General features: G+C 45.0%; 1 protein-coding gene across 1 annotated transcript in view; it reads right to left on the bottom strand.

The window, feature by feature from the left end:
- Positions 1–8,193: 8,193 nt before the first annotated feature.
- The window catches only part of LOC126456035 (uncharacterized), a 329,352-nt gene continuing 310,926 nt past the window's right edge, over positions 8,194–26,619 (bottom strand). The window contains exons 8-9 of the mRNA XM_050091791.1: positions 11,244–11,380; positions 8,194–8,495 (exon numbers count right to left, since the gene is read on the bottom strand). Coding sequence (XP_049947748.1) covers positions 8,318–8,495; positions 11,244–11,380 — 315 coding nt within the window. The 3' untranslated portion in view covers positions 8,194–8,317. The remainder of the gene's footprint in view (positions 8,496–11,243; positions 11,381–26,619) is intronic.

Raw genomic sequence — 26,619 nt, 5'->3', positions numbered from 1 at the left:
GTTCTGTATAGCCCGTCGTAACTTTTTTATTGTTTCACAGTACACGTCTTGATTAATGGTCGTACCACATTCCATGAATTCAACCAACAACACCCCTTTGGCATCCCAAAACACCGTTGCCATCAGTTTTCTGGCAGAAAAATCTTGCGAGGCTTTTCTTGGTTTGGTAGGCGAATCTGAATGTGCCCACATCTTTGATTGTTCTTTTGTCTCAGGGTTCACGTACTTAATCCAGGTTTCGTCACCAGTCACGATTCTGTTTAACAATGGTTCTCCTTCGTCCTCATAACGTGACAGAAAGTCTAATGCAGAGGCCATTCTTTGAGTTTTGTGGTGGTCGGTAAGAATTTTGGGCACCCATCGTGCACAGAACTTACGGTAACCCAATATTGCTGTCACTATCTCGTACAAGAGAGTCTTAGAAATCTATGGAAAACCAGTAGACAACTCTGACATTGAGAAACGTCGATTTTCACGAACTTTTGCATCAACTGTCTGAACGAGTTCGTCAGTCACCAATGATGGTCTACCACTCCTCTCTTCATCATGAATGTTTTCTCGTCCACTTTTAAATAAACGTACCCATTCACGGACAACTCCTTCACTCATAACTCTTGGTCTGTACACGGCACAAAGCTCACAATGAATAGCTGCTGCAGAATATCCTTTGGCTGTAAAAAACCTTATGACAGCACGCACTTCACATTTGGCGGGGTTTTCTATTGCAGCACACATTTCAAACTGCCACAAAAACTAAACTAGCGCAGGTACGACGTTCACTCGACCACGGCTTGATGCCGACTGACCTGTTGAGTGCGTGAACGCACAGATGGCGTCGCTACTCCCCCCACAACCCGCACTGTGACCAATCGGAGGTTACTTTCTGAACCGCCCTCGTATAAACTATCATACATGTTTGTTATTTTAGATATTCCACAATATATAATTATTTGTATTTATCAAATGGCAAATACTAACAACAGTATACTTCACATGTAAAATCAGTTGTCATTATGAGACTTTTATAAAACTGCAAAGTAAGGTAAGAGAACTTGTATTTTAATTTTAAATATTTTACTTCGTTTTCTAGGAAGTTCATCAGAAATAACTACAGCCTTTTTTCAACAGATTTTATTTCCTTACATATTTGATGATATCTGGAAGGTTACATACTGTCTGTTGGCCTTTGTCTCAAGATCTTCAACCAATGTTTAACAATTTTCCTCATGTTTCACCAGCAGGCAATTAGTCAACAACTGGCCACAAAAGCTTCACATATTTTGTGTTTGGACGATTGGCTTTTGTTTGTGGTGGATGTTAGTCTGGAGCAGCTGGGCCACCATTCATATCAGATGCATCTATGACCTTTGGACCCACAATGTAACGTTCTGTGCCAGGTGGTCGAGAGGGTCAGTCATGGCATTTTCCTTATTGGAGGCTATCACCATGCTCTCTCCCATATTGCTTTCGTCCATGGAATAGGCTGCAACCTATCCTATGGCTCCTGATACTGGTGCCATAGACTTTGAATCTGCACCCTCCTTTTTCCACTAACACATGTATGAGTCGTCCTCCCATGTAATGCAGGCGAGACCAGCCATCACACCAGCCTCTGCATTCTTCCACTATTTTGGTGGAGTCAGCTGCTGCGATAGCACTGCCTACTTCAACTGTAGATCTGCTGCCAGGGAATCTCACACCCTTTCTAGTTTTGCAGCAGAAGTCAGAGCAAAAACCAGGCCATTTTTGGCCCTATGTGGACTTCTCAGTGGGAGAAATTTAGTATCCCCATGAGCGGATGTACATATGGATGCAGATAAGCTGGTGTGAGTCTTGCATCATGGATGGAATGTGCAGAGCACTGTATGGGCAGAACCACTCTCCCATGTGTTTGTTTGCCAGTGGTGATAGGCTGAATGTGTCAATTCTTATGCCATCACTTTCACATCGCACCATGTTCTTGGTCCTGCATGCTAGTTATTTCAGTCATTCACACTGGCCGTGTTTTGTGCTTTTCTCTGTGCCAGTCTCTACACAGTGTTTGGATTCTCTTCTTCCCTGCTTCTCTTCTGGGGTCAAGCTCACTGGCTTCTGTGTTGAGCACCACTATTGGCTAGAATAGTTATGTTTGTGTGGACAGGATGGGTTTTCAGCATTGTCATACCTGTGCAGATAAAAAAACCTTAGTTAAACCTGACTGATAGGCTGCTTTATTGCTGCCATTTGATCATCAATTTCATATAAACTATTTATTATGTGGCTCACATCTATTTCATGAAAAACATTAGATTTAGAAACAAATTATCAATTGCTGTTGTACTATGCCCCACTCTTGTTATTACTGTGGGTATCAAACTGAAGTTGGACATGAGTAATTCTAGGTGTTCTTGACGAGAGGTGTCCACGACAGAACACTGAAATGTCCAAATACAGCCACTGACCAGTTATTTCTACTAAGTATTATATGTACTCTCTCTAATTAGCTAATGAAATTTAGATCATTTTATATTGGGAGCCTGTAGCTGTCAGCTGGAGTTCTAGTTCTCATAAATTATGTTCCAAGTTTTTGGTGAACACTTCCCTTGCATGTCCCTTTCCTATCTAGTAATCGAGGAAGGGCCACAGGGTCAGATACAGTTAGCAACTTGGGTGCAAAATCTTTGTATTTTGTTTTTGTCCTAAAACTTGTTGATAATGTTGTGTGACTGGGGGCAAATTGGTTGAGGATTCAATCCTCAGATTGACACAAAGCTGGCTGTTTTTTTTTTTCCCTTCCTTCAGTTCTTCACACAATTAATTTTTCACTTGGGGATGGTAATTCTGGTTAACTGTGATTTCTTTTGGGAACAAATTAATGGTAAATTATTCCTTATACATTGCAAAAATAAACCAACATTGATTTCATGTTAGTTTTCACCTGTTTTGCTTACTTCATTTCTGGTGCTGAAGTAATCTTCCATTAGTTAAAGGGGGCGTCATTCTGCATTAGACTCATAACACCACATCAGTTCCCACCAAACAGTTTTTGACAAAATTTGATGTTGGCATGTTGTTGTCATTTCACAACTGCAGAAAGTGCTGAACATGTGAAAAAATGTATGCAAACAAACAGCTTTCTGAGATAAATGATGCTTTCTTGACAGTAGATCAAATAAATGGGAAGTAGTGTGTAGTTGAGGCACCTGGCAAGATAATCAATCACTACCATCCTTCCACTTGTAGCAAAGGAAATCTAGGTACCACTATTGGATCCCCTTTTATGCTAGATGCTACTTTCACTTCTGTAAATATCTTCCCATGAAAGACAACATACTGAATTACATTGGCTAGGATGTCATCAGTTGCATGACTCTCAGTATTCAGTAAGAATGTATTTTCTTTCGTTATCATAGTACAGATTCAAGAAACCTGGTATCAATTTCAACTTCACTATATACAGCCTTCATGATCTCATGCCTCCCCCAGGAACCATGGACCTTGCCACTGGTGGGGAGGCTTGCGTGCCTCAGCGATACAGATAGCCGTACCGTAGGTGCAACCACAACGGAGGGGTATCTGTTGAGAGGCCAGACAAACATGTGGCTCCTCAAGAGGTGCAGCAGCCTTCTCAGTAGTTGCAGGGGCAACAGTCTGGATGATTGACTGATCTGGCCTTGTAACACTAACCAAAACGGCCTTGCTGTGCTGGTACTGCGAACGGCTGAAAGCAAGGGGAAACTACGGCCGTAATTTTTCCCGAGGGCATGCAGCTTTACTGTATGGTTAAATGATGATGGCGTCCTCTTGGGTAAAATATTCCGAAGGTAAAATAGTCCCCCATTCGGATCTCCGGGTGGGGACCACTCAAGAGGATGTCGTTATCAGGAGAAAGAAAACTGGCGTTCTACGGATCGGAGCGTGGAATGTCAGATCCCTTAATCGGGCAGGTAGGTTAGAAAATTTAAAAAGGGAAATGGATAGGTTAAAGTTAGATATAGTGGGAATTAGTGAAGTTCGGTGGCAGGAGGAACAGGACTTTTAGTCAGGTGATTACAGGGTTATAAATACAAAATCAAATAGGGGTAAAGCAGGAGTAGGTTTAATATTGAATAAAAAAATAGGAGTGTGGGTAAGCTACTACAAACAGCATAGTGAATGCATTATTGTGGCCAAGATAGACACAAAGCCCACGCCTACTACAGTAGTACAAGTTTATATGCCAACTAGCTCTGCTGATGATGAAGAAACTGATGAAATGTATGATGACATAAAAGAAATTATTCAGGTAGTGAAGGGAGACGAAAATTTAATAGTCATGGGTGACTGGAATTCGTCAGCAGGAAAAAGGAGAGAAGGAAGCATAGTAGGTGAATATGGATTGGGGGGAAGAAATGAAAGAGGAAGCCGTCTGGTAGAATTTCGCACAGAGCATAACTTAATCATAGCTAATACTTGGTTCAAGAATCATAAAAGAAGGTTGTATACATGGAAGAATCCTGGAGATACTAAAAGGTATCAGATAGATTATATAATGGTAAGACAGAGATTTAGGAATCAGGTTTTAAATTGTAAGACATTTCCAGGGGCAGATGTGGACTCTGACCACAATCTACTGGTTATGAACTGTAGATTAAAACTGAAGATTCTACAAAAAGGTGCTAATTTAAGGAGATGGGACCTGGATAAACTGAAAGAACCAGAGGTTGTAGAGAGTTTCAGGGAGGGCATAAGGGAACAATTGACAGGAATGGGGGAAAGAAATACTCTAGAAGAAGAATGGGTAGCTCTGAGGGATGAAGTAGCGAAGGCAGCAGACAATCAAGTAGGTAAAAAGACGAGGGCTAGTAGAAATCCTTGGGTAACAGAAGAAATATTGAATTTAATAGATGAAAGGAGAAAATATAAAAATGCAGTAAATGAAGCAGGCAAAAAGGAATACAAACGTCTCAAAAATGAGATCGACAGGAAGTGCAAAATGGCTAAGCAGGGATGGCTAGAGGACAAATGTAAGGATGTAGAGGCTTATCTCACTAGGGGGTAAGATAGATACTACCTACAGTAAAATTAAAGAGACCTTTGGAGAGAAGAGAACCACTTGTATGAATATCAAGAGTGCAGATGGAAACCCAGTTCTAAGCAAAGAAGTGAAGGCAGAAAGGTGGAAGGAGTATATAGAGGGTTTATACAAGGGCGATGTACTTGAAGACAATATTATGGAAATGGAAGAGGATGTAGATGAAGACAAAATGGGAGATATGAGACTGCATGAAGAGTTTGACCAAGCACTGAAAGACCTGAGTCGAAACAAGGCCCCGGGAGTAGACAACATTCCATTAGAACTACTGACAGCCTTGGGAGAGCCAGTCCTGACAAAAGTCTACCATCTGATGAGCAAGATGTATGAGACAGGTGAAATACCCTCAGACTTCAAGAAGAATATAATAATTCCAATCCCAAAGAAAGCAGGTGTTGACAGATGTGAAAATTACCGAACTATCAGTTTAATAAGTCACAGCTGCAAAATACTAACGTGAATTCTTTACAGACGAATGGAAAAACTGGTAGAAGCGGACCTCGGGGAAGATCAGTTTGGATTCCGTAGAAATGTTGGAACACGTGAGGCAATACTAACCTTACGACTTAACTTAGAAGAAAGATTAAGAAAAGGCAAACCTACGTTTCTAGCATTTGTAGACTTAGAGAAAGCTTTTGACATTGTTAACTGGAATACTCTCTTTCAAATTCTAAAGGTGGCAGGGGTAAAATACAGGGAGCGAAAGGCTATTTACAATTTGTACAGAAACCAGATGGCAGTTATAAGAGTCGAGGGGCATGAAAGGGAAGCAGTGGTTGGGAAGGGAGTGAGACAGGGTTTTAGCCTCTCCCCAATGTTATTCAATCTGTATATTGAGCAAGCAGTAAAGGAAACAAAAGAGAAATTCAGAGTAGGTATTAAAATTCATGGAGAAGAGATAAAAACTTTGAGGTTTGCCGATGACATTGTAAGACAGCAAAGGACTTGGAAGAGCAGTTGAATGGAATGGACAGTGTCTTGAAAGGAGGATATAAGATGAACATCAACAAAAGCAAAACGAGGATAATGGAATGTAGTCAAATTAAATCGGGTGATGCTGAGGGAATTAGATTAGGAAATGAGACACTTAAAGTAGTAAAGGAGTTTTGCTATTTAGGGAGTAAAATAACTGATGATGGTTGAAGTAGAGAGGATATAAAATGTAGACTGGCAATAGCAAGGAAATCGTTTCTGAAGAAGAGAAATTTGTTGACATCTAGAAGAAGAATGCTGAAGATTAGATGGGTAGATCACATAACTAATGAGGAGGTATTGAATAGAATTAGGGAGAAGAGGAGTTTGTGGCACAACTTGACAAAAAGAAGGGACCGGTTGATAGGACATGTTTTGAGGCATCAAGGGATCACAAATTTAGCATTGGAGGACAGCGTGGAGGGTAAAATTCGTAGAGGGAGACCAAGAGATGAATGCACTAAGCAGATTCAGAAGGATGTAGGTTGCAGTAAGTACTGGGAGATGAAGAAGCTTGCGCAGGATAGAGTAGCATGGAGAGCTGCATCAAAAACCAGTCTCAGGACTGAAGACCACAACAACAACAACAACAGCAACAACAACATGATCTCAGGAACAAACAGAGCATGATGAGTGTTTGCGAAGTTTGTGTTGATGCCTGTGGAGTTTTCTGATAAATAATAAAGTTATCACATACAACAACAAAATTCGTTCATTAATTTTGCAGTAAATTAATACCACTGAGATAGTTCTGTACATTATTCCAACGCCCCTCACTTAAGACTGGAATACTTAATACATTTTTCTGTTCATGGGATATGCTTCATATTTGCAGAAAATTGTGAATGCTAGAAAAGGCATCAGTTTTTCAGAAATTGTATTCAGCTATCTGTACAACAATAATGTAATGGTCAAAAGTAATAAATTGTGGTCTGATTTAAATCAATGATATAATTTTAGCAGGACAGGAAAGTAAACACTCTCAAACAACTCACACAAAGAAATTTCTGAAGACCTTGAGCATTAGCTTTTGACATAAAGGTGGATCATATTTAGACTTAATCCACTCTGCTTTAATAGTCATTAGTCAAAAATGCAAGTTAGTAACATGTTACTTTTTTCTTTTTGGAAACTTTTTTTTTTTTTACTTTGATGCATAAAGATGGTCTGGTATCTCATTTTCGCTTACCTTTTCCATACAAAAACTAGTTAAAATATGAGAATCCTTGCAATCACAAATATTGCACCTGAGTATGGAGATGTTAAAATAAAAGTCTGCATTTTTGGAGCAGTTTATGTCACTGTAAGCTAAAAGCATCTCACTGCTGTTTTGTGTGGCAAAATGGCCTAGCATAAGATGGCACAATGGAAAAGAGTAGCAGTATACTAATTAGTGTGTGCATGTCACATTAATTCACTAATTCATACATATTTTGTAAACACCGTTGTGAAGGAGACCACTCTGGGATGTGGAATAAGTCGAGTTAATAACAAGCAGGTTCAGTCATTATAGGCTCTCTGCAAAATGCACTAACAAATAATGGGTAATGCTAATAAACTATTCACCATATAGTGGAGATGTTAAGCCACGATAGGTACAACAAAACGACTGTCACAAATAAAGCTTTTGGCCATTAAAGTCTTCATCAACAATAGAAGACACAGACACACTAGTTGTGTGTGTTCATGTGTGCGTGCGCACATGCGCTTATGCGACTCAGCATCTCTGCTATATGGTGAGTAGCAACTTTCTTCTTCATGGTATTGTTACATTCCATCCTGGATTTTCCATTGTTTAATAAACTATTCATATTGATAATTCTGGGAATTACTTCTAAATTACTTTATATAAGTTTTAATCTGTGATATACTGCCTTAGGATCCATAAGCCTAATAATTTAAAACACTTTATTCATTGTCTGCATCATAAAGTTTTTCTTCTATTTATTATGACTGGTTTCAGTTCGCTCCAAAAACCATCATCACATTTTGTGGCTTGGGTATCATGTGCAATTAAACTTCTACATTGCTACAATCTTACACACATACTGCTGTAGTCATTTCATGTTTTACAGGAAAACCATACAGCATAAAATTATAGCAGTTACTATTCTGTGTTTTAAGGATATGAATATGACAAAGTTCTGCCTCCCAATTAAGAGAATATAAAAATGTAGATTTATTTACAGTTAAATTGCAAAGCAGATAAAAATATCACCAATTCCATCCCTCTGCCATCATTCTCACATTCATGATAATTCCAGCTTGGTAAACGCCATCTACACATTATACTTAATGCAGTGATAGAAATTCGGCAGCTGTGGTCTGTCTGATAGCATTCTCAGAAAGAAGGCGAACTGGCACAGCACAGTCATTATTAAGGGCAGCAGAGGCACAGGCTAGTCCCACAGCAGCACACCTCTCCTCGGACAGCCCTAGCAACATGCCTCTTATGAAACCAGCAGCCAAGCTGTAAATGAGTGCAATAGTATCACAGACAATGAAAACATGTTATGTAAGACTAAGTGGGAAGTCTATCACTACTCTACAAAACTGGTGGGTAGGATTATTACATTAGCCAAAGTTCAAGATTAATCTGAACTAACCTATAAAGTCCTGTTGGAAAAACTGAAGCAGTGAACTACTACGCTAGTCATAGTCTATTATTGTGCTTATCCACTGAATTGAGAGGAGCATAACTGAGGCACTGAATTAATATATTAGTCAAAGTATAAGATTAAAGGTATTCTTACCTGAGAAATTTTGTTGCAGAACATTTCAAGATCACAGTAGCTCTTAAAATGAGGGCAAGTTTAAGTAAAAGAAATAAAATGAATCTTAAAAATAGTACAGATTACTTCAAATTTTCAACATGTTGTATTCAGCTCTAGCTTTAACAGTGCTTTTATCTTCTTAAAACAATTTAAAATTGTGCTGATCAAAATGACTATATGATATGGAGGTGATAACAATGACAAGCATTAAAGGATTGCTCTACAAATTCTGATCCAAGCATTTTGTCATCTGCAAACACAGGATAATATGTTTCAAGAAATAAATCAGAAAAATACTGCAGTAATGAAAATCAAAACATCAGTTGTGCTTGCCTATGTTGTTGGATTTTTTCAGACAAAATTTGAGAAAAAATTTGTTTAGTTGATGACAGCAACATTATACTTACATATACAACCTCCAGAATGCAGCTGAGGCGGGAAATGAAATGCTCAAGTATCTTTGCATGTACATGTAATAAATTAACACTGAATATAATGAAAAAAAAAAAAACCAAACAAGTGCAAGTAGAGCTTGTGTTCTGAGGTTTCTACACAAAATTAATTACGTATAGAGATGATGATGATAATAATAATAATAAGAAGAAGAAGAAGAAGAAGAGGAAGAAAACAAACAAACAAAGAACAACACACATCAATTAAACAATCAGAGGGAAACGAAATCTTAAGACAGCCACCAGAACAAGCACAAATAGAACACGAAGGGACACACATGTTAGATATAGAAGAAAAATTTCAGCTGACATATATAGAATACAAAGACACAAATACAGACATTAGACCATTCTTGCATAGACCACCAAATAATCCACAAGTCAAAACAACAATAACAACTATCAACACAATCATACACAACAAAATAAATGAAAATACAACTATGGAAGAGTTACAACTACTGGTTTATATAGGAGCACTCACTACACTAAATATACACACTAGGCAGAGATCAGACCCAACCAACACACAGAAGAAACCCACAAAACCAGCATGGCAACACAGGCTACAGATCAGAATAGAAAAACTGAGAAAAGACATTGGACAGCTAACACAATTTATAAGAAATGAAATATCAGACAGAAAACGAAAAAGGTTAGGTAAAATCTCACAACAAGAAGCGATAGAGCAATTAGATGAAAAGAAGCAGAAATTACAAGCATTGGCCAAATGATTTAGAAGATATGAAAAAAGATAAAATAGAAGGAAACAAAACCAAACATTCAACACAAACCAAAAGAAATTTTACCAGACAATAACACACACATTAAAATAGACAATCCACCAAACATAACAGACATGGAACACTTTTGGAGCAACATATGGTCAAACCCGGTACAACATAATAGACATGCACGATGGATACAAGCAGAAACAGACACATACAAGATGATACCACAAATGCCTGAAGTGATAATTTTGCAACATGAAGTCACCCGAGCAATTAATTCTACGCACAATTGGAAAGCCCCCAGAAAAGATAAAATAGCAAATTTCTGGCTAAAGAAGTTCACCTCAACACATTGACATGTAACTAAATTATTTAACAGTTACATTGCAGACCCATACACAGTCCCTGATACACTTACACAAGGAATAACTTATCTGAAACCTAAAGATCAAGCAGACACAGCAAACCCAGCAAAATATCACCCCATAACATGCCTACCAACAATATACAAAATATTAACTTCAGTTATTACACAGAAATTAATGACACACACAACACAGAACAAAATTATAAATGAAGAACAAAAAGGCTGTTGCAAAGGAGCACGAGGATGTAAAGAGCAACTGATAATAGATGCAGAGGTGACATATCAAGCTTTTTTCAGGCCACCAAGGGACCATAGACCTTAGTATGTGATATAAATTTAACTTGGTACCTCTACCTGTTCCTGGGAAAAAATGTCATAACTGTGAGACAGACAACAAAATGTTCCTCTAAGTGTTCAGTTTTTACTGATTGAGTTATGGAACCCTAAAAATAGCTCAAATTTCAGTTTAAAGAGGGAAAACAACTCTACATCATCAACCATAAATAATCTATAAACTATAAAATGGTGAATACCAGTTTCAATTGACATGGATTAAACACACTAAGATAATGGAAGAAAAGTTATCAGTATGTTATGTGCTTAGGGTCCAATCATCAGTACGTAATAGTCAGTGCCTTGTTTTGACTGTATGAACTATCACTTTACCACTTCATGCTAGTCATGCTTAAACTATGAAAAAAGCTGCCATCTCCTATATTACACTAAAAGCTGTGGTTTATCTACTACTGGGTAGCTTAATGTTTACAGTATATTACTACTTTCCATGTGGCTTCACAATCAATGCTGTTGCTTGCCATACAATTAATAACACTTTTCACAACATAAATAGCACATAGTAGGTGATTTCACTTTTATTTTTGAGATGATGCTTACCAGTCACCAGCTCCCATGACATTCACCAAGTTTGTCACTTTTTTTGCTGGGTAGAGGCGGGCACTGATGTCACCAGTTTGTTTCAGCCATTTTCCTTGTGCATAAAATGGCTCATCTGGCTTACCTCTACGAATTATCTGCAACAGAGTATCTTTATCTGCACTTGGTGGTAAATTTCTTAACATAAATAAACTATACATAGGGTGTCCCAGTTTAATCTTTGCAAAATAATATCACAAGAAGTGTCCATTCCACAAAAAAGTGTTTCAATTAAAACTTTGCACAGACAATGGAGTCCACAATGTGACAATAATAGTTTCATACTAAAAGGAAGTGCAGTGCGAGTGAAAATATTATCACCTTCAGTTATTCAAGTGAAAAATCCCTTCTTTCAGTTGCATATTATCAGCAATGCTAAAACCTAGGCAAGTTTTATCTGAACCCATTTTCAATGCCCTTATAGATGGTACTGTAGTCAAACAAAATTGTATAACATTCCATTTGGTCACAGAATTTCAACTAAGCTCTCAGTCTGTAGTTTTGAACCATGTGGAAGGCTTCAGCCAGAAATTTTGATGGTTCTGTGACAAGCCAGGGTGCTATTTCTCACACTTGTGCAACAGAGTTCAGAACACTCTATCCAGTCTACATGACAAGAGCCATAGAAGAACCCAAAGTGTTACTGTAGGAACTCCCTCTGCACCCTGACCATTTACAGATGAAACTATTAAAATCCTAGTAGCCAACTGCCAGGGCATTCACAACGAAGTTCCAGAGTTTTAAACATTCATGAAAGACAGTGAACCTTGCATTTAATATTAGGTACATAAAGCTGGCTAAAACCCTAATTTGGCAGCAGTGAGATTGTTGGGGTATGTTTAATGGAATTTCGATAAGATAGGGTGATGGGAAATGGAGGTGACAAGAACTTAGAACTCACTTAGACTGAAACTGGAGCTGTATGTAAAATTGTTAGGCCAAAATTCAGTATCAAGTGTGAGTATAAACTTCTATCCTCCTCCTTATGACTTACAGGACAACCGCCTACCCCCCCCCCCCCCCCTCCCAACCCCACACCCCAAGAAAGGTAACTTGAAATGTTAGACAGAACCTAGATTGCTAGAACTTACATTTCCCAAATGTATGATCATTATTGGAGAGACTTTAATTGTCCAAAAATGGACTGGGATGGTTTTGTACACAGCAAGCATGACAAAACATGTCAGCCCCCAGTAGCTGAGTGGTCAGCGCGACAGGATGCCAATCCTAAGGGCCAGGGTTCGATTCCCGGTTGAGTCAGAGATTTTCTCCGCTCAGGGACTGGGTGTTGTTTTGTCCTAATCATCATCATTTCATCCCCATCGACACACAAGTTGCCAAAGTGACGTCAAATCAAAAGACTTCCACCCGGCGAACAGTCTACCTGATGGGAGGCCCTAGTCACACGACATTTTTTACGACAAAACATCACATGAAACAATACTGAACTATGGTTCCAGAGGGGAAGAACTCCCCATGATAAATGAAGCACTTTTAATCCAACCATTGAACATGGAACAGGCACCTCTCACTACCTTGTTATTAAAAATAATATAGAATTGTGACTGCACATAAATGTACACAAAGTTATCATCTTTTACATTTGGCAAAGGAGTTCACATTCGTATTACACTGTTGAGTCACATTAGGGTGACCACTTGTCAAAAGCCTAAATAGCCACATTTTTCAACATGGACCACTGTGATATGCGCAGGAAAAACAGTCCGTAAGGTTCTGAAAGGTACCAAAAGGGATGTGGGGCCATGCTGACTCCCGTAGAGGCATGCTTATGTTATTCCACTGTGCTTTCCAGAATGATGAGACCACCTAGCTAATGCAACAAAAACATTTCCCAGACCTTAACACTCCCTTCTTTCTTGCTTTCAGACATTTCACATCATATACACCATCGGCAATCTGTCTGCTGGAGCATATAATGTGATTCATCTGAAAAGACAACAGTCACCATTCACAAGGAAACAATATGATCCCAATGAAGCTATGATATTCTCACAGAAGAAGCTGAGTAGCACAGTCACCATAGTGTAGTGGTTATGATATTAGACTGTGGCATTGAGGGTTGTGAGTTCAAAACTCACCTGAATTTTAATTTCTGTATTTGGTTCAAGTACATTCTAGAAGTATCCAAAAATGGCAAGAATCACTGTACTCGAATGTTCTGTAGCTGTATATATACCATGTGTGTTCTGGCTGGAGGGAGTTCACTCTATGCTCTTGTAGGTTTTTTTTTTTTTTTTTTGGTTTTAGGGCGCAAAACTTCTATGGTCATTAGCGCCCAACCCGTGACGTGGAAAACAGGAAAAAAACGAAATTTAAAATCAGCAGCAATGGGAACAAAGTCATAAAATTTGAGAAACTAAAGGAGAAGGAATGCTTAAAAATCCACTATAGAAAGGGGTTGGTTGTCCCCCAAAAAAAAGCCTCAAATGACTGACGTCATTTCACTGTCACTAATAAACTGTAGAACGCGGTCAGCTGAGCGCGTGTCATCTGCTAAAATCGACGATAGATCAGGCGATAGCTGTAGACGGGAGCGTAACGGATTAAAATAGGGGCATTCAATTAAAAGGTGTTTGACCGTCCACAGCTGAGAGCAGTGGGGACAGAGTGGGGGAGGATCACTGCTTAAAAGATGTCGATGACTAAAAAGACAGTGCCCTATCCGGAGTCTAGCTAAAGTTACCTCCTCCCGACGACGCGTTCGGGAGGAAGAGGTCCAAGCGCAAGGAAGGGCTTTCACTTCCTGCAGTTTATTATGGGGAAGTGTTGACCAATGCGCATGCCATAAATGAGCAACTTGGCGACATAAACCGCTCCGTAGATCGGTAAACGGAAGAGACTGAATAGCTGGCCGAGGAAGAGAGACTGCAGCCTTGGCCGCTATATCGGCCGCCTCATTTCCACAAATACCAGCGTGTCCCGGGAGCCAGAGGAACGCCACTGAGACGCCCCCCAGGTGGAGCAAGCGCAGACAGTCCTGAATCCGGTGGACCAGAGGGTGCACAGGGTAAAGAGCTTGGAGACTTAGGAGAGAGCTGAGAGAATCTGAGCAGATTACGTACTGTATCCGCTGATGGCGGCGGATGTAGTGGACAGCCTGGAGAATAGCGTAAAGCTCCGCAGTATAAACCGAACACTGGTCGGGAAGCCGAAAGTGATTTGGGGTGTCGCCAACAATATAGGCACTCCCTACACCTAACGATGTTTTCGAGCCATCGGTGTAAATAAATGTGGCTTCCGTCATTTGTGCACATAGAGCAGCAAATGCCCGACGGTAAACAAGTGTAGGGGTACCATCCTTGGGAAATTGACATAGGTCTCTGAGCAAGTCGATCCGGGGACGGAGCCAAGGCGGTGCTGTACCCCAAGTTGTCAAAAAGGTTTTAGGAAAGCGGATGGAAAGAGAATGGAGCAGTTGACGGAAGCGGACTCCTGGGGGTAGTAGGGAGGAGGGGCGGCCTGCATACCCGACATCAAAGGAGGCGTCGAAAAAAAGGTCATGGGCTGGATTAGCAGGCATGGAAGACAGATGGCTAGCATAACGACTCAGAAGGACTGCCCGCCGATTGGACAGCGGAGGTTCAGCAGTCTCAGCATAAAGGCTTTCCACAGGGCTGGTGTAAAAAGCTCCAGACACTAAACGTAATCCACGGTGGTGGATAGAGTCGAGACGCCGAAGAATAGACGGCCGAGCAGAGGAGTAGACTATGCTTCCATAATCCAATTTCGAGCGCACTAAGGCGCGATAGAGGCGGAGAAGGACCACTCGGTCCGCTCCCCAAGAGGTACCATTCAGGACACGGAGGGTGTTAAGGGAACACAGACAGCGAGCCGAAAGATAGGAAACGTGGGAGGACCAGCACAGTTTTCTGTCAAACATAAGACCCAAGAATTTAGCGACGTCGGAAAACGGAAGGTTGACAGGACCTAGATGTAAGGAGGGCGGAAGAAACTCCTTACGTCGCCAAAAATTAACACAAACGGTTTTACTGGGTGAGAAACGGAAGCCGGTTTCGATGCTCCACGAGTGGAGGCGATCAAGACATCCTTGAAGACGTCTTTCAAGAAGGCTGGTCCGTTGAGAGCTGTAGTAGATCGCAAAATCGTCCACAAAGAGGGAGCCCGAGACATCAGGAAGGAGACAATCCATAATTGGATTAATGGCGATGGCAAACAGTACAACACTCAGCACGGAGCCCTGGGGTACCCCGTTTTCTTGGGAGAAAGTACGGGAGAGAGTAGTGTTCACCCGCACCCTAAATGTGCGCTCTGCCATAAATTCGTGAAGAAAAAGGGGCAGCCGGCCTCGAAAGCCCCAAGAGAACAGTGTGCGGAGGATGCCTGTCCTCCAACAGGTATCGTATGCTCTCTCCAGATCAAAAAATATTGCTACCGTTTGGCGTTTCCGGAGGAAATTGTTAATGATATAAGTTGAGAGAGCAACAAGATGGTCAACGGCAGAACGATGCTGTCGGAATCCGCATTGGGCTGGTGTTAGAAGACTGCGGGATTCCAGCCACCAAGCTAAACGGTGATTCACCATACGCTCCAAAACCTTACAGACACTACTCGTGAGAGAAATGGGGCGATAGCTAGAGGGGAGATGTTTGTCCTTTCCAGGTTTCGGAACGGGAATGACAATAGCTTCCCGCCATCGCCTGGGAAAGGTACTGTCAGTCCAAATTCGATTATAAAGGCGAAGGAGGTAACGCAGGCTATGGGTGGATAAATGCAGCAACATTTGGACATGGATACCATCCGGTCCTGGGGCGGAGGAGCGAGAAGAAGAGAGTGCATGTTGGAGTTCCCGCATGGAGAAAACAGTATTGTAGCTTTCGCGATTTTGAGAGGAGAAAGCAAGATGTCGCACTTCCGCTGCACGTTTCTTCGGGAGAAACGCGGGCGGGTAATTTGAAGAGCTCGAAATCTCAGCAAAGTGCTGACCCAATGAGTTAGAAATTGCGATGGGGTCCACTAAGGTATCATGCGCGACAGTGAGCCCAGAGACCGGGGAGAAACTAGGCGCGCCTGAGAACCGTCGAAGCCGACTCCAAACTTCCGAGGAGGGAGTGAAGGTGTTAAATGAGCTAATAAAGAATTTCCAGCTTGCCTTCTTGCTATCGCGGATGACGCGACGGCATCGCGCACGGAGCTGCTTATATCGGATACAGTTGGCCAAGGTTGGATGGTGACGGAAAATGCGAAGAGCACGTCGCCGCTCACGTATTGCGTCACGGCATGCCTCATTCCACCAAGGAACTGGGGGGCGCCGGGGCAATTCGGAGGTGCGTGGTATTGAACGTTCCGCAGCTGTGAGAATAACGTCGGTAAAATGTGTGACCTCATCGTCGACGCTGGGAAAGCGACGGTCATCGAATGTCGCTAGAGACAAAAAAAGTGTCCAATCGGCTTGGGCAAACTTCCAGCGTTGCGAGCGCATATATGGCAGTTGAGGCTGCAGTCGAAGAACACATGGAAAGTGGTCACTCGAGTGTGTATCATCAAGGGCGAACCATTCGAAGCGCCGAGCTAGCGGAACAGTACCAACCGCAAGGTCCAAATGAGATAAATTTGCCGTGGAGGCAGACAAAAATGTGGGGACCCCAGTGTTGAGGCAGACTAGATCCGCTTGGTGGAAGACGTCTAGCAATAGTGAGCCACGTGGACAAGGATGTGGAGATCCCCAAAGCGGGTGGTGGGCATTGAAGTCCCCAACCAGCAAATAGGGGGGTGGAAGCTGATCAAGAAGATGAAGGAGATCAGCTCGTGCCATTGGTGTAGACGATGGAGTGTATACCGTACAAAGAGAGAACGTGTATCCAGAAAGGAAAAGACGGACGGCGACAGCTTGGAAGGAAGTGTTTAAGGGGATTGGGTGATAATGGAGAGTATCATGGAGCAGAATCATGAGTCCTCCATGGGCTGGAGTGCCTTCAACTGAGGGGAGGTCATATCGGACGGACTGAAAATGAGGGAGAACAAAGCGGTCATGGGGACGCAGCTTTGTTTCCTGAAGACAGAAGATGACCGGCGAGTAGGATCGTAAGAGGATCGACAATTCATCCCGATTGGCGCGAATTCCGTGGATATTCCAGTGGATAATGGACATAGGGTGAACAAAAAATGGAGAAACGTGACCAAGGGTGCTGTCAACTCAACGACTGCTCAGAACTTGCGACCGACAGCATGGAATGGCATTCAGTCGAAGGCAGAAGATCCTGATCCATAGGTTGGTCAGGAGCAGCTCCTGCCACCAACGATCGGCCAGTTGACCGGCCACCACCAGTGCGCCTCGGCGACACAGAAGATGGCCGAGGGCGATTTCCGCCAGGTGGTGCTGTAGATGGGACACGCCTTGGCGGAGAAGGAGAGGAACTGTGTTTCTTCGTAGCCTTCTTGGAGGTATGATGTTTAGATGAAGGAGGAACCGATGGTTGTGAAGTTGCAGTACGTAAAAACTCTTCACGAGAATACTCTTTTTTCGAAGACTTGGCGTCTGACTTTTGGGCTCGAGATTTAGCAGAACCCGACGAAGGGTGAGCCATAGAGTGGGCAGGCGAAAGTGGTGAGGTTGAACGGGCGATCTTTGCGCTGGCCGATCTGACGACCGTGGTACTAAATGTGAGGTCGCAAGTCTGCGTGGCCGCCTCCTTTGTTGGCCGAGGAGAAGCAAGGACAGTGCTGTATTTTCCTTTCTGAGGCACGGTGGGCTGTCGACTGGCGAGTAACTTTCGAGCAGCAAAGGTCGACACCTTCTCCTTCACTCTTATTTCATCCTTAAAAATGGTTGGTTGGTTGGTTGTTTGAGATTAAAGGGACCAAACAGCAAGGTCATCAGTCCCTTGTTTCAAATAGACTCCATTCTGCTAACGGGACATCTCAGTATAGTCAGAAAAATAAAATGGATAAAGGGGAAACGTAAAAGGGCAGTCACGTTGTCATTAGTAAAAACAAATGAGGGAAGTTGGCAAGAGAACGAACCCAACACTATGCTGAAACAGCATAGGCAAGACCACCTGTGACTTAAAAGGTACAACTGCTATAATGCAGAAAGTACGTATGGGAATAGAAAAACTAACCAAGCCTTAAAAAGAAGGGGTAAAAACAGAGTAAAAGGGAAAGAAAAGAGAATTCCGGTCAGGGAGGTGAATCGGGAATCTCTGAACACTGCCTACAGTGGGAGACACCCAAACACTCACCGCCCTGCCCCAACACCAGAGGGAGATTAAAAACTTTAAAACTGAGAATAAAAACCACTCTCCCGGAGGAAATCTAGAACCAGAGAGACCATCCGGGAATCGTCAGCCAACATCAAAGGTAAAGTGTGGGGGAGTCTGTACTTAGCACGCAGAGCCAAAAGAAGGGGGCATTCAACCAAAATGTGGGCCACTGACTGGAAGGCTCCACAACCACATAGCGGGGGTGGCTCATCACGCAAAAGGAAACCATGGGTCAGCCTGGTATGGCCAATGCGGAGACGACACAGTGTGGTCGAGTCCTTGCGGGAGAGCCTAAAGGAAGAACGCCATGGGCCTGTATTCACCTTAATGGCACGAAGTTTATTAGACAGTGGAGTAGCCTCCCAAGAATTGGCCCATGACTGTGCAAAGTGGGATTTGATGTGAAGCCGTAAATCCGCTGCAGGAGGGGTTACAGAAAACGGGGGGTAAGTAACTGCTCCCCCAGCCAAACGATCAGCGAGCTCATTACCCGGGATACCCACATGGCCCGGGACCCATAGGAAGTCAATGGAACAAGCAGCACGGTGAAGATCAGCGAGATGGTCATGGATGGCAGAGACCAAGGGATGGCGCGAAAAACACCGGTCAATAGCAAGAAGGCCACTCATCGAGTCCGTACATAACAAAACGCGGTTGTGTTGGGATTGTTTAATAAAGGTAAGGGCCCGGGAAATTGCCATCAATTCCGCAGTAAACACCCCACATGAGGGTGGCAGTAGATGATTTTCCGTTCCAACAAAGGACGTGAAGGCATACCCAACATGATCAGCAGATTTAGAGCCATCAGTGTAAAAAACAACAGCATCCCGAAACTCCCATAAAATTTGGCGGAAAAAGGAACGGAACACCACCGGGGGGATGGAATCTTTCGGACCGCGGCGGAGATCCATCCGAATTCGAGGCCGAGGAACTAACCAAGGAGGGGTAGAGGGGAGGGAGCGAGGAAGACAGGACAAAGAAGGAAGCCGAAAATCACGGGTAAGAGACGCAAGGCGCAGCCCAACCGGTAAACCCGCCCGAGGGCGGGAGTCAGGCGGGCGACGTCCATGGTCTGGGAATAGGATAGAATAGGAAGGATGAGCGGGAGAAGAACGGATAGTAAGGGCATAAGACACCAGAAGCTGTGACCGCCGAACAGAAAGGGGGGGGATCCCAGCTTCAACCAGGAGACTATCAACAGGGCTAGTAGGGAAGGCACCGGTGGCCAAACGGATACCACGATGGTGGACTGGATCCAGCACGTGCAGCGTGGAAGGAGCAGCTGAACCATAAACTTGACAACCATAGTCCAAACGTGACAGAACTAGAGCACGATAAAGACGGAGGAGGAGGGAACGGTCCGCACCCCAGGAGGAGTGGGCAAGGAAGCGAAGGACATTGAGTTTACGGAAACATCCTACCTTCAGGAGTCTGATATGGGGCAGCCAAGTGAGCTTGTTGTCGAAAAGAAGACCTAGGAAACGAAACTGTGGAACCACAGGCAATCTTTGTGCAGCGAGATAGAGCTCTGGATCAGGGTGGACCGTAGTACGGCGACAGAAGTGGACCACCCGCGATTTTAAAGGAGAGAATTGAAACCCGTGGGAGAGGGTCCATGCAGAGGCACGCCGTATAGCCACCTGGAGCTGCCGTTCTGCAGATGGCATCGAGGAGGAACTAACCCAAATGCAGAAATCATCCACATACAGGGCAGGGGCGACCAAGGGACCGACAGAGGCCACAAGTCCATCGATAGCAATGAGGAAAAGAAGGACACTCAAGACAGAACCCTGTGGGATGCCCGTCTCCTGGGTCCGTGGAGAACTAAAAGCAGTACCAACTCGAACTCTGAATGACCGATGGATCAGGAACTGGCGGATAAAAATCGGGAGTGGGCCCCGAAGACCCCACTGATGAAGGGTTAGTAAGATGTGATGGCGCCAGGCCGTGTCATAGGCCTTGCGAAGGTCAAAAAACACTGCAACCAAATGGCGGCGCTGGGAAAAAGCCTGCCGAACTGCGGATTCCAAGCGAAGCAAATGATCGATTGGAGAGCGTCCCTCTCGAAAGCCACACTGGTAAGGGGACAATAGATCCCGAGATTCGAGGACCCAAGTGAGCCGGCGGGCTACCAGCCGTTCAAGTAACTTACAACCAACATTGGTCAAACTAATTGGCCGATAGCTATCAACAGATAGGGGGTTCTGACCAGGCTTAAGGACAGGAACCACAATGCTATCCCTCCACTGAGAAGGGAAGTCACCCTGGAGCCAGATACGGTTAAACACCCGAAGAAGATGGTGCCGTTGTGGAGCACTGAGATGTTGAAGCAGCTGGTTATGAATGGAATCTGGGCCAGGAGCCGTATCATGAGAAGCAGATAGAGCAGAAAGAAATTCCCATTCAGTGAAAGGTTCGTTGTAAGATTCTGACTCACAAGTGGTGAAACATAAGGGGACAGCTTCAGCCTGCTGTTTTTGATGAAGGAAAGCAGCTGGATAGGAGGCCGACGCTGATGCCACTGCAAAATGGGTCGCAAGATGTTCTGCGAGAACTAATGGGTCCGTACAAATGCCATCTGGGAGGTGAAGGCCTGGGAGGGTGGACTGCCGATGGCAACCTTGGAGAGAGCGAAGTGTAGCCCATACCCGTGACAGGGGGACAGTGGAACCAAGGGAAGAAACGAATCGTTCCCAACATATCCGCTTGCTCAGTTTGATTAAATAACGGGCTTTAGCGCGAAGGCGCTTAAAGGTAGAAAGGCTGGCTACAGATGGGTGCCTCTTAAAGTGTTGCAAAGCTCGACGGCGATCACGGATGGCAATGGCAATGGCCGTACTCCACCACGGGACTTGCCGACGACGAAATTGTCCAGATGAGCGCGGGACAGCAAGGTTAGCAGCGCGAACAATCGCGTCAGACACGTCACGTAGGACGTCATCAATACAACCCGACAAAGAGGGAGAAAACTCGACCTGTGCAGTATATAGAGGCCAATCGGCGCGGTGGAAAGACCAACGAGGTAACCTCTCCATCGGGGAGCGGGAAGGGAGCGTGATAAGCAACGGGAAATGGTCACTATCACAAAGGTCGTCGTGTGGCGACCAGTGTAATGAAGGGAGGAGGGAGGAGAGAGGGAGAAGAAAGAGAAAGATCAATGGCAGAAAAGGTACCATGACCAGCACTGAAATGAGTAGGGGAGCCATCATTAAGAAGGCACAGGTCGTGGTCTGCAATAAATTGGTCGATAAGAAGACCTCGTCTAGATGGAAAGGCACTGCCCCACAAAGGATGATGAGCATTAAAATCCCCAAGGAGGAGGAAGGGAGGAGGAAGTTGCTGAAGAAGGGTGGTTAAGGCAACAGGTGTAAGAGTCCTGTCAGGAGGGAGATGAAGATTGCATACTGTGACTGCAGAGTCTAAGTGGACCCTAACAGCAACTGCTTCCAATGTAGTTTGGAGAGGAATCCACGTGCTAGCAATGTCTGTACGGACCAACGTACAAACGCCACCAGAAGCCCGCAAGGGTCCGACCCGATTTCGACAGAAAACACGGAACCCACGGAGGGTCGGTGAGTGAGCATCAGTAAAATGAGATTCCTGGAGAACCACACAAGCTGCTGAGTAGGACGAAAGAAGGGATTTCAATTCCGGAAGGTGACGATAGTAGCCATTACAATTCCATTGGAGAACCACAGAACGATGGTTTAAATGAGGGCTGAACACGCTAAATCCAGTCATACCGCCGGGTCCCCACCCGTCACCGACAAGGAGGGGGCGACATCCATAAACGACAGGTCAGAATCCGGTTGTGAAGCCGGGGAAGGGACCTCCGGTGACACCAGAGGCTCTTTGTCCCGGGACTTATGTTTCTTCTTCTTTTCAGGCTGAGATCGAGGAGGGCTGTGTGGCATAATGGAGCCAGCTGCAGCAAGATCAGGAACAGAAAGAGACCGGGCGACCTGGGGGCCGATAGACCGCGGCTCTCGCGGTCGCCGCGCTGCAGCAGACCTTTGACCTGGAAGGTGCCGGGAAGGGGCATCCCGGGAGAGGCGCCCTTGACCGGCAGACGCCGAAGGAGTGGGACACTTCTCCGGCTGGGGAGGGGGAGCGGTGCCCAGAGGAGAAGGTGTGGGAGCCGCAGGGGAGGGGGGAAGGAGAGGGGTCCGGGACGGGGGTAAGGAAGGGGGAGGAAGGGATGAAGATGTAACCAAGGTGTAACTAGATGTCATGGACACAGGGTGCAATCGTGCATATTTCTTACGGGCCTCTGTGTAGCTTAAACGATCAAGAGACTTATACTCCTGTATCTTTTTTTCTTTCTTATAGACTGGGCAATCTGCTGAACGTGGAGAATGACTACCATGACAATTTACACATACAGGAGGGGGAACACAGGGACTCCCCTCATGGAGTGGACGTCCACAGTCACCACAGAGAGGGTCCTGGGTACAGCGAGAAGACATGTGGCCAAAACGCAAGCACTTAAAACACCGCATAGGAGGTGGGATGTACGGCTTCACATCACAGCGATAGACCATAATCTTAACTTTCTCAGGAAGGGTATCCCCTTCAAAGGCCAGGATAAAGGCACCAGTATCAATACGATTATCTTTAGGACCCTTCTGAACACGCCGAACAAAGTGAACACCCCGCCGTCCGAGATTGTCCCGAAGTTCCTCATCAGTTTGAAGGATGAGGTCTCTGTGAAAAATCACACCTTGTACCATATTTAGAGACTGGTGAGGGGTAATGGACACGGGAATTGTGCCAAGATGGGTACAGGCACGAAGGGCCGCAGATTGGGCAGCCGAAGCAGTTTTTATCAGTAACGAACCCGACCGCATCTTGCTCAGGGAGTCCACTTCGCCGAACTTGTCTTCAATGTGTTCCACAAAGAATAAAGGTTTGACACTGGTGAAAGTATCTCCATCAGTCCTGGTGCAAACTAGATAACGGGGGAAAGGCTTTGCCCCTAGACGACGGGCCTGACCCTCCTCCCAGGGGGTAGCCACGGAAGGGAAGGCCGAAGGGGCAAGAGAAGCAGCACTTGAGGAATCAGTACCACGCAGAGAGACGGCCGCAGAAGAGCGGCCAGAGGTTTGGACCCTTATGCGTTTCATCTGCATAGCGTCCGCCCTGATACCACCCACTCCGATCAGGGGCTCTCCTCATGGGCGCCACCCAGCCACAGCAAGGGCCGTCTGGCACGGCGGCCATTGCCGGGAGTTCCGATGCTCCAGGATGACGAGCAACCACTCCAAGGCATGCATGAGGAGGTCACAGCTCAGGTATCAGAAGTGTGATCCCTGTGTGTTCAGGGGGCTCAACCAAAAGGGTACATAGCGACCCCACCACACGGGCTGGCTACCGTGCTGGCTATGCACCCTAGCATCAGACAACGACGTAGAAGAAAAGGTGGAATATACTAGGAGGGCACACGTCGGAGACACTAGGTAAGGTGCTCTTCCCCAAATGGCTCACACTACAGAAGAGAAATTTTGGAATGGAGGTCAAACCCCAGAGGGGACCAAGGAATGCCGAAAGGAGGAGATGATTACGCAACAAAGCCGGAGTGTAAAACCAACAGAACCAGGAGGATAGCGGGGGCCAACATAAGCAAGGACACCAATAGAGGGAGAGGAGAGGGCGAGGGTAAAGGGGTATGGAGGGGAAAGGAGGGGAAGGGAAAGGAAATGCAGCCCGGGAGAGAAAGAAGGCTGCAATGGCTCGGGGCCCCGTGCTCGCCACGCACGTATCCACAAAAGAGTTGTGGACCCCCTGGGGGGCTTAAAAATGGGGCAATCTCGAGAGGAAGCAGCGCGGTCACCCATACAGTTGATGCAGTGAGGGGATGGAGGTGGACAAGCACCCTCATGGGCATCCTTGCCACACGTAACATATTTGGCCGGATTGGAACAGGACTGGCTGGTGTGATTGAACCGCTGACATCGATAGCAACGCGTAGGGTTTGGGACATAAGGGCGAACAGAAATTATCTCATAGCCTGCTTTGATTTTTGATGGGAGTTGAACTTTGTCAAATGTCATGAAGACAGTGCGGGTTGGAATGATGTTCGAGTCAACCCTTTTCATAACCCGATGAACAGCAGTGACGCCCTGGTCAGACAGGTAGTGCTGAATTTCTTCGTCAGACAATCCATCGAGGGAGCGTGTATAAACGACTCCACGCGAGGAATTTAAGGTACGGTGCGGTTCCACCCGGACAGGGAAGGTGTGGAGCAGGGAAGTACGCAGCAATTTTTGAGCCTGGAGGGCACTGTGTGTTTCTAACAACAGGGTACCATTCCGTAATCTGGAACAAGACTTTACAGGACCCGCAATTGCGTCGACACCTTTCTGAATAATGAAAGGGTTGACCGTGGAAAAGTCGTGACCTTCGTCAGACCGAGAAACAACAAGGAACTGTGGCAACGATGGAAGAACCGTCTGTGGCTGAGACTCAGTGAACTTACGTTTGTGAGCAGACATAGTGGAAGGTGAGGAAACCATTGCGGAAGAATCCCCCATGATTACCGGCGTCTCCGATGGCGCGCTCCTCCCTTGTGGGGGCCCTCACCGAGGGCACACCCGCCTTAGGTGATTGTTCACACCTCAGGTCACACCTCCCGACAAACGGACGGAGGGACCTATCGGCACTTTCGGAAGGTATCAGCTCGGGTAATCACCCCTCCCTGGGCCTGGCCGTTACCAGGGGGTACGTACGTGTCCTACCTGTCTACCCGGGGCGGGGAATTACGCGTTACCCCGTCACCGGCTACGCATGGAAGTGCGTGGGTCGGCCTTCAGACACGCACACGGAGGAAAAAAGAGAAAGGGAAAGGAAAGAAAAGGGGGTCTCAAACGCCGCAGCGGAGAAAAGGGCAAGGAGAAGAGGGAAGGAAAACAGAAGGACAGAGGAAGGACGAGGTCTTGCAAGTGTAAAAGCAAGGAATTTGGAACAGTTTCGAGCGTCCGTCTCCGGACGTAGGCACAAACCATACTCCCAGAGGGGGAGAAAGGGAAGGAAAGAGACAAAGGTGAGGGGGGGGGGGGGGCGAAGATGGGGGACGGGGAGGGATGCGGAAAGGGAAGGGAAGGTATGCAGCCCGGAAAGGAAGGAGGGCCACATTAGCTCGGGGTCCCGTGCTCGCTACGCACGTGTCCACAAAAGAGTTGTGGACCCCCTGGGGGGGCTCTTGTAGGTGCTGAATAAACATTCGTTAAGTGAAGTTAGTGTTCGTCATTCATCTACTCACATCTTCTTCTATATGATATTATTCTGGTGGAGACGCGGGGTATTGGAACTTTTGATATCACACATTATCAGTGACACAGTGGCTCCCATCAGGCCATGACAGAGCCACCGTTTATGTGGCGAGAAACCCGAGTTTGAGCCATATTCAACAGATCACAATCTATCAAAGACAGAAGAAGAAGAGGGTGTTATGATGACAGCAACTGTGTGCCACCACACATGATGGCCAAGATCCAAACAAGTGGCTGAAGGTATATGAGCATATAGCCAAATTTAACACTTGGGATGACACTGTGTGTTTGGTTAACGTATTTTTCTACTTGGAGGGCACTGTCAAGCAATAGTATGAGAAAAACGAGGAGAAGTTCACAAGGTGAGAAGTATTCCAGGCGAAACTGTGCAAGTATTCCGGCGACACACAATGACAGAAGCGCAAGGAGAAATGACAGCATCCTACATTCAAGACATCTTGGAGCTGTGTAAAATAGTGGATCCTAGAGTGAAGGAGGAAGATAAGGTTGCACATCTCATGAAGGGTGTTGCTGAGGACATGTATCAAGCCCTACTCCTGAAGGTTGTTTTGACAGCAGATGACTTCATAAAATGGTGAAAGTATATTGAGACAATGCATCAAAAAAGAATTACATACAAGAAATTTGAATGGCTTCCAATCATCATATTGATGTCTGCAATGGAGGAAGAAACTGATTTCACAAGTGTTCTTCATCAGACAGTGAGAGAGGAAGTTCAAAAGGCACTTGGATTGCACAATGAGCATAAAACTGAGACGTTTCAAGAGGACATAAGAGAGGAAGATATTGAACCCAATTTCTCGTCCT

Source organism: Schistocerca serialis, chromosome 2, assembly GCF_023864345.2.
Source record: "Schistocerca serialis cubense isolate TAMUIC-IGC-003099 chromosome 2, iqSchSeri2.2, whole genome shotgun sequence".
In the NCBI taxonomy this organism is placed as follows: Eukaryota; Metazoa; Arthropoda; class Insecta; order Orthoptera; family Acrididae; genus Schistocerca; species Schistocerca serialis.
Note: the sequence above shows the minus strand (reverse complement) of the source record. Positions and strands in the feature narration are given on the sequence as shown.